At 62.2% G+C, this 8,073-nt stretch overlaps 1 protein-coding gene across 1 annotated transcript; it reads right to left on the bottom strand.

Annotated features, from left to right (window-relative positions):
* Positions 1–38: 38 nt before the first annotated feature.
* Positions 39–8,071, bottom strand: PLEKHG3 (pleckstrin homology and RhoGEF domain containing G3). The gene is made up of 15 exons (XM_052696334.1): positions 7,995–8,071; positions 6,259–6,486; positions 6,088–6,188; positions 5,931–6,000; positions 5,802–5,848; positions 5,554–5,704; positions 4,689–5,006; positions 3,751–3,843; positions 3,586–3,672; positions 3,446–3,479; positions 2,944–3,039; positions 2,782–2,856; positions 2,659–2,699; positions 2,398–2,577; positions 39–2,300 (listed from the first exon to the last, which is right to left on the bottom strand). Exons 2-15 carry the CDS (start codon positions 6,475–6,477, stop codon positions 594–596), a joined length of 3,219 nt encoding a protein of 1,072 aa, XP_052552294.1. The 5' UTR covers positions 6,478–6,486; positions 7,995–8,071; the 3' UTR covers positions 39–593.
* Positions 8,072–8,073: the final 2 nt, after the last annotated feature.

Genomic DNA, 8,073 nt, shown 5'->3' on the forward strand with positions numbered 1-8,073 from the left:
GTCTCCGGGGGGAGTGTGCGGGCAGGGAGAACTTTGGGTTTGGTTTGGGTTTTTTTTGTAATAAAGATGTCAAAGCAAGGTGGCCCAGGGCTGTGCAATGTGAGGGCCCTTCTGGGAAGTAGGGTGGGGGACCGTGGTCACTTTCATGTATTGGCCTATGGGGCGGTTCCTCTCCTGATGGTCCACGAGGTCCCCCTTATCCTGGGGAAACAAAAGGTTCATGGAGTCCCACTGCTGCTGGTGGTAGGGAGTCCCAGTTCCTGGTGGTCAAGGGACATCCCAATTCCCAGTGGTCCATCATGGGGTGCTCTATTTCCTGAGCAAGCTGGGTTCCATTGTATGCCCCTTCATGGGGTCCATTGAGTACAACTTCTCCCAAGTCAGCTGGGTACCCTTTGGTCTGAGTGAGCTGAGGAGAAGGGTTGTCTGTGGGATGTCCCATCTGCTGATGGTGCAAGGTGCCTACAATCTCCTGGTGGTGCATAGGATGCCCCATCTTCCAGTGGTCTACGGGGTGCTCCATCTCCCAGGGGTTCATAGACTGTCCCATCTCCTGGTGGTCCATGGGCTGCCCCATCTCCTGGCCGCCCTCCCTAGCTGGCAGTGTCAAGGGTCTGAAACTTCTGCCGCAGGTCCCTGACGAGGCCGTGCCGGGGGGGCTCGGGTGCCTCAGCCTGGCCTTGGGCACAGCGCTGCCGGTACTCCTCGGAGGCCTGGTAAGCCTTGCAGCGCTCCACCACTGCCTTCAGGCAGATCTTCTCCCGGGTGGTGGGGGAGCGGATCTGCACATAGGCTGGGGGCTCAGCAGCGATGGTGGGGGGCAACCGCTCCAACACCAGCACCCGCTGCCCCCCGGGGCCCAGAGGTGCCTGCGCCGTCACCCACAGCCCCGCAGCATGCTGGTGCTCATTGCCACGCGGCACTTTTGGGGTCCCAGTGCCTGCCTCAGCGCTGCGGCTGCGGCCCCCACCCTGCTGCTCTTTGGCTGCTGGTCTCCCCCCACGCTCTGGCCCCTCAGGCGCAGAGCGGCTGCGTGTCACCGGTGGGGGCCGTGGGGCTCCAAAACGGGCACGCAGCTCCCGGACATCTGGCCAGGAGAAGGCTTCAGCAGTGCCACTGGGGCTGGGTGGGCTGCGTGGGCTGCGTGGGGCTGGGATGGTGATGCCATCCCTGGGTGACACCGGCAGCTTTGGTACACCTGGAGTGGAAGGAGCAGGGTGAGAGCTGGATGGCAGTAGCGGGACGACGCCTGCGGTCCCCCGTCGCATCCCACCCGGTTCTGGGGTGTGAGAGGCATTGTCCCCCGGTGCAATGACGGCACGGCGTCGACTCTTGATGCGCAGGCTGTATTGGCGCGCCAGCTGGTACACCCTGCTGGTGAGACGTCGAGGGGGAGCCCCTAGAGCCAGCACCTCTGGGGGAGGCACCTCCTCTTCCTCCAGGATGAGCAGAGGTTCTGCAGAAGGCTCGGGCAGCCCATTCTCTCGGCATACAGGAGGTGACACTCCTCCATCCGGCACCGGTGACACTTGGGGACTTGCTGGTTCCAGTGACGTTTTGGGGCTCACTGGTTCTGGGGAGCTTTTGGGGCTCCCTGGTTCTGGGGAGCTTTTGGGGCTCCCTGGCTCCAGGAGGACTTTGGGGCTCACCGGCTCCGTGGGAGTTTTGGGGCTGCCCGGCTCCAGAGGAGGCCAGCTGTTGATCCTGGACACCGAGTTCCTCACCAGTCCTTTGGGGATGTAGGAGAGGCTCTCGCGGCGCCGGATGCTGAAACCAGCATCCTGGTGCTCCGCGTGCTCGTAGTAACTGCGGATCTTACGCAGCAGCAGCCGGTCCTGGGTGGAGAGCAGCGAGCGGCGCCGGCAGCCCTGGGGGGAGCCTGGGGAGGGCAGGGGGCTGCAGGACTCCATGTTTTCTTGTGGAGGGGTCACCCCATCAAGGCTGAGGGTGCTGCCGCTGCGTCCATCCAGCACCATGCTGCCACGGCGTGACATGCTGCTGCCAAAGCGCTCAGCGATGACGCTAGCCTGGTCCAGCACGGAGGGGGGCAGGATGCTGCCACTCCCATGGCCTTCCTCCTCCTCCTCTTCCTCCTCCTCCTCACTGCTGAGAGCCCGTGGGTCCTCCCCGGTGCCTGTCTCTGGGTGCTGCTCCTCCTCGTCAGGCAGCCCCGCTGGTGGGAGGGATCCCGATGGAGAGGGGGAAGTGGGGGTCCCCAGCCCCTCATGTTCCCCGTGGCACGGAGGGGACACAGGGGACACAGGGGTGGCAGTGGCCTCGTGGTGCCGCTCACAGGTCTCCTGCAAGAAGAAAGGTTGAGGGAGCTGCAGCAGTGAGGATCACAACACTTGCAGTGTGCTCCTTAAGTGATGTGGGCCATCCCAAGGGAAAGGATACCTGCTCCTCCTGGGGCTTCTCTCCCATGTCCCCATTCTCGTCCCTGTCCCCATCCTCGTGACTGTCCTTGTGCAAAGGCTCCTCTTCTTCCTCTTCCTCCTCCACGACATCCTCAGCCCAGCTCCTAGGGGGCTGGAGGGGTTCCCCAGCATCCAGGAGGGTCCCCTCACTGCCTGCATGCTGGGTGGTGGGGAGGGAGGCAAGGGCTCAGCACCTACTTGGTGCTGCCAAGGGGGGCAGTCCCCCACCACCCAGCTTTACCTTCATCCTTCCCAGCTGCTGCAGGATCTGCTTGGCGGGCTCTGTGGGGACACACAGTAGTGTCACGGAGCTGCAGTGGCACTGTCCCCAGGTCCCCCACCCATCCCCAATCCCCATCCGCACCTGACTGCCTGCGCCCCACATGCCCCTGCAGTCGGTCCGGCAGCGTCTCAGCACGGTCACGACACTGGAAGGGCTCTGGTGGGTCGGAAAGCATTTGGGGAAGATACACAGATCAGCACAGTGCTATCACCACAAGGGCTATGGGGACATGGGGACACTCACCAGACTGCCGCCGGCCATGGCGTGGTGGCTCTAAGGGTTGGCAGGAGTGGCTCCGGGGCAGGTGCTCAGGGCTGCAGCGGGGCAGGCGGGGGGGGTCTGCATGGACAGCAGAGTGATGAGGGGAGTGTGAGAACAGTGGGGGGCAAGGGGACAGCAGGTAACATGGGGATAGTGGGGAATGATTGGCACATGGGGGCAATGAGGGGCAAAAGAATATAGGGTCAATAGGGGATAAGAGGACAACGGCGGATGTGGAGATGGTGGGGGACATGGGGATGATGGGGACAAGAGGTCAGTGGGGATGATAAGAAACATAAAGACAGTGGGGAACATGGAAATAATGGTAGACAATGGTGACGGTGCAGATATGGGGTCAGTGGGGGGACAGTGGTGGACAAGGAGACAGTGGGGACAATGGTGGGCGTGGGGACAAGGAGGATGATGGGAGATGATGGGGGACAGCGAGAGACAAGGGGACAACGGGGGACATAGGAGCACTCACAGAACAGGTCCATCTCCAGGATGGCCTCCTTGGCCTGGTGGGGGGAGAAGCCATGGGTCAATCGGTGGCAGAAGGTGGCACCACAGGATGTCCCCACCACCAAGACATAAATGGGGTGACACGAGGGTGTGTGCCCTCACCTTCTGTGGCACAATGGCATGATGGTTCTCCAGGATGAGCCGCTTGATGTGGTGTGTCCATACCCGCTTCTCCTCTGCACTCTTAGCCTGGGGTGGGGGCAATGGCAGCATTAGGTGGGAAGGGAGTCCCACCACCCCCCACCCCATATGCCCCATGTCCCCTACCTGCAGGGCATACTGCTGCTTGATGTGCTTGTAGTGTGCCACGCTGAAGCACAGCGAGTCCCGTGTGCTCTCAATCAGCATCAGCGAGGCACACTGCGGAGAAAGTGTCAACAACACTGTGTCCATCTCCATGCCCTCAATGCCCACCCCAGAATCTCCATACTCACCCCAGGACTCCTGTGCCCCCCCTTGAACCCCACTGCCCCCGCTCAGGACCTCAGCATCCACTCCTTGAACTTACTGCCCACCTCTGTGCCACCCATACGTGCCACCAGGACCTCAGTGTCCACCTCTGGGACTTCACTGCCCACATCCATGGGATACCTGTGCCCCCTCTACGCCTACTGCTTGAACCCACTGCCCATTCCGAGACACCCATATCTACTCCCATACCCCCACTGCTCACCCCTTGGAACTGTTCCCAATCCAAGAATCCTCATGATCCCCCCGTGCTCTCAGTGTCCACACCTGGGACCACATTACCAACCTCCAGGACCCCATAACCCACCCCTTGGACCACAGTTCCAAACCCTGGCACCCTTGCACCCACCCCCACGCCCCCAGTGCTCATCCCTTGCAATCCATTGCTCACTACCAAGGCCCCTGTGCCCACCTGGATGCTCTACACCCACTCCTTGGAGCCCACTTCCCAACCCTGGAACCCATGGTCACCCCCAGGAACCCCATGCCTATCCTAGACCCCCATAATCCCATTGGGACCCTGTTCCCACCCCCTGGACTCCTACATCCACCCCCTTGACCCCTACACCTACTGCCAGGACCTGTGCCCAGCCTTGGACCCCACTGCCCACCTCTGGGACTCCTTCCCCACCCTTTGTGCCCACCCCTCAGAGCCAATTCGCAACCCTGGGACCTGTACTCAAACTTTGTACCACTTTGCCCACCCCAAGTCCCCCAGACTGGCTGCGGACACGCACTGGGATGTGGCTCTTGTAGACATAGTGGTCCCCACGGCGCTTGGTGATGAGGAGCAGCTTGTCGAAGAGGAAGACAGCACGCTCACTGCGGGCACGCTGCGCACGGAAGGAGCCTTCCAGTACCAGCTCTCCATAGGTGGTGAGGTCGGGGCCCTTCCACTGCAGCAGCAAGGACTGGATCTCCTGCTGCCGGATGGCATGCTCATGCTTGCGCTTCATGTCGTTGATGTACCAGGCCACACAGGTCATGGTGTCGATGGCCTCCACCACCACCTCATAGTCATCACCCGACTTGTGCTCAAAGTGCTTAGCGATCTCCTGCAGGAATGTGGTAGGTACACACGTCATGGGAATGCACCCTTGTTGTGTCACAGAGACGTGCTATACCAAGTGCACAGGCTATCAAAGGTGCCCATCTTGAATCATGGAGGTGTACTGTGCCATCATGGATATGTGCCCAGGCTGCATCAAGGAGATGTGCCACACCAAGTGCCCAGACCAACAAAATATGCTCATGTTGTGCCATGGACACGTGCCACATCAAGTCCAAGTGCCACGGTCACGTGCCATGGAGATGTGCCATGTCAAGCACCCATGGAATCAAAGTGTGCCAAAGTTGTGCCATGGAGACATGCCACAATGAGCAAACCATGTCCCACACTGTGCCAGATGCCTGTGCCATGCCATGAACTCCCACCACACAGTGTGCCAGTGAAGATGAGCCACGATGGGTCTGGCTGTGCCACGAGAATGGGCCATGCCAGGTGCTCCAGCCATGCCCCACACCTTGCCAAATGCCATGCTACATGCTCCCAGCACACCAGGTACCTGTGCCATGCCCAGTACCCGCGCCACATGTGCTCACCTGGAGCAGCAGGTGGTACTTGAGGATCCTCTGCACCGGCTTCAACAGGTAGGCACCCAGTGGGAGCACATGCCGCATCTCCTCCTGGCACTCACGGAAAAAACGTGCCTGCTGCTTGCTCCTCATGCACTCACTTAACGTTGCCACTGAGCTGCAGGGCGCAGAGAGGGCTCAGCCCCACGGCACCCAATCCCACAGCACCCAGCCCCCACAGCATCCAGCCCCATTGACCTCGAGCACCCACTCACTTGGGGTAGTTGTTGCAGTACTGCGTGTAGATGTCAAACTCTTGGCTCTGCGGGCAGTGGGAATGTGGTGAGAGCTGGGCGCTACGTCCCCATTCCCACACATCCCCCTGCATCCCCCCGTTCCCTTACCCGCGTCACGAAGCAGACAGCCACGGCCACTGGGTCACAGGCACAGCTCTCCAGGCTCTGCAGCAGATTGCTGGGTGCAGAGAACAGCAGGTGACCATAGGGGTGACTGGAGCATTCCCCTTATGGCAGGTGTTGGTGCCACCATGGAGCCACTCACCTGCTGAGCTCATAGATGTCTTCAATGTTCCCGAAGAGCGCGCTGACCTGCTCCGGCCGCAGCGGCGGCTCTTGGGCATCAATTATCTTCCCCAGGTAGCCCTACAGGGACACTCAGTGGCACCAAGTGACCAGACTTTGTACCACGATGCCCACCCTGCAGCTCGCTCACCTCCACAATGCCACGCAGGTCACGGGCGTAGGTGCGCTCCGACTCCACAATCTCCAGCAGCACACGCTGTAGGTACGAGGGCTCCTCACCTCGCCGGCACAGCCACCCCGCTGGCGCTGCATTGTTGTTGCTGTTGCCCAACCAGGGCTCCTTGCCATCACCCGATGCCTCCTCCTCCATGCCGGGATCTGGACCCGCACCGAGGGTGGGCACCGGCATCCCCAGGCTCTGTGGGTGAAGGACAAGGTCACAGCAGGGTTGACCTGATGGCTGGTGCTCACCACCCCACTACCATGGGGAACCCTGCTCCATGTCACCACGTCCCATTGGATGCTACCAAAGCCACCGTAGCACCCAAAGCCCAAACACGAAGGAGGAAGGCTGCCGAAATACTGATGGCATGGGACAACCCAGGATTGACCTGATGGCCAACGCTCTCCATGCCACCACTCAATGTCACTGCCTGTTGCTCTCCAGTGCCAGCAGTCCACCCAAAACCCAAACACTGAGCAGGAAGAGTGTTGAAATGGTGACAGGGCGGGGACAACGGGAACAACGGCAACGACACTAGGGAAAGGCTGGACGGTGACCTTCAGCCACGTCCACGCGCCGGTGTCGAGGTCCTCCCCCCAGGCACCGGAACGGGCGCAAAACGGGACTCGAACCGGTCCGGCCGGTTCCCTCGACTCCTCCCGTGCCGCATGGCCGCGTTCCACCACCGCCCTCAGATCAGTGCCCCCCGGGAGGGCACGGCCGTGGGGCAGCCGTCCTCGCAGGCGGTTTGGGGCTCTCCGACCCACAGCTCTGCTCGCCCCACGGCCACCATAATCCGCTCAACTCCGGGATTACGGCGCGGGGCCGACGTCACGGGGCGGGGGGGTGATGCCGTGCCCCCCCTTCCCGCTGCTGCCAAAGCCTCCGCCGGGGGATTTAATTCTGACCTCAGACCCCCGACCGTCCGGGTGCCCCCACCCCCTCAGCGCCCCGCGGATGGAGAAACTGAGGCAGCGGGGAAATTCTGCGTGGGGAACGAGTTGCCAGGCCCGCAGCCCGTCGGAGGGTGGCCGGAGCCATATAAGGGCAGGCGCTTCACCAATTCCCTGCTTTTTTTGTCCTGGATTCCGGCGGCCTCACGGCCGCGGAGCAGAGCCGGGGTGACGCCATGGGGTTGGGGTCCCGACGGCCGTCCCGAACGCACGCGCTCCCTCCTGGATCCTGCCCCACCTCTCTGGGCGTCCCACAGCTTCCTGCCCCGCAGCGACCCCCAAGATCCGTGGCCTCCCGCCCCGCAGGAACACACAGTCCCCAGCCCCACCAGGACCCACAACACTGCGCAGCCCGTGACCCGCAGACCTCAGCCCCATCGGGACCCACAGTTCCCAGGCCCTACCGGGATCCCCGGTTCCTACCCCACGGGACCCTAATCCCATTGTAACCCTCAGTCCACAGACCCATAGGCACCCACAGCGCTGGGAACCTCAGGACCCACGGACCCACAGAGGTCCGCGATCCCCAGCTCCACTAAGACCCACGGCACAGGAAACCCCACGACCCACAGGCCGCAGACCCATACAAAACCCCGGCTCCAGCCCCACGGGGACCCTCGGCTCCTGCCCTACCGGTCACACAGCCCCACAAGGAGCCCCAGATTCAGCCACCCGCAGCTCTACGCCCCAGCCCCTCATCACCCCACGGCTGCCGCCCCATAGAGCCCTCCCCCTCCCGCGCTCACTCACTCCCAGTACTCCGCTGCCGCCCCGTCCCGGCCGTGCCTGCAGGAAGCAGCGGGCGAGCCCGGAGGGCGTGGTCTCAACT

The sequence above is a fragment of the Tympanuchus pallidicinctus genome, unplaced genomic scaffold, assembly GCF_026119805.1.
Source record: "Tympanuchus pallidicinctus isolate F22 unplaced genomic scaffold, pur_lepc_1.0 scaffold3, whole genome shotgun sequence".
Lineage (NCBI taxonomy): Eukaryota > Metazoa > Chordata > Aves > Galliformes > Phasianidae > Tympanuchus > Tympanuchus pallidicinctus.

Coding starts and splice junctions, on each gene's coding strand:
- PLEKHG3 (XM_052696334.1), bottom strand. CDS start 6,477: ATGCCGGTGCCCACCCTCGGTGCGGGTCCAGATCCCGGCATGGAGGAG. Junction 3,844..4,688: donor TCTACAAGAGCCACATCCCA/GTGCGTGTCCGC, acceptor CTTTCTCCGCAG/TGTGCCTCGCTGATGCTGAT. Junction 3,673..3,750: donor AGCAGCAGTATGCCCTGCAG/GTAGGGGACATG, acceptor CCCCCACCCCAG/GCTAAGAGTGCAGAGGAGAA.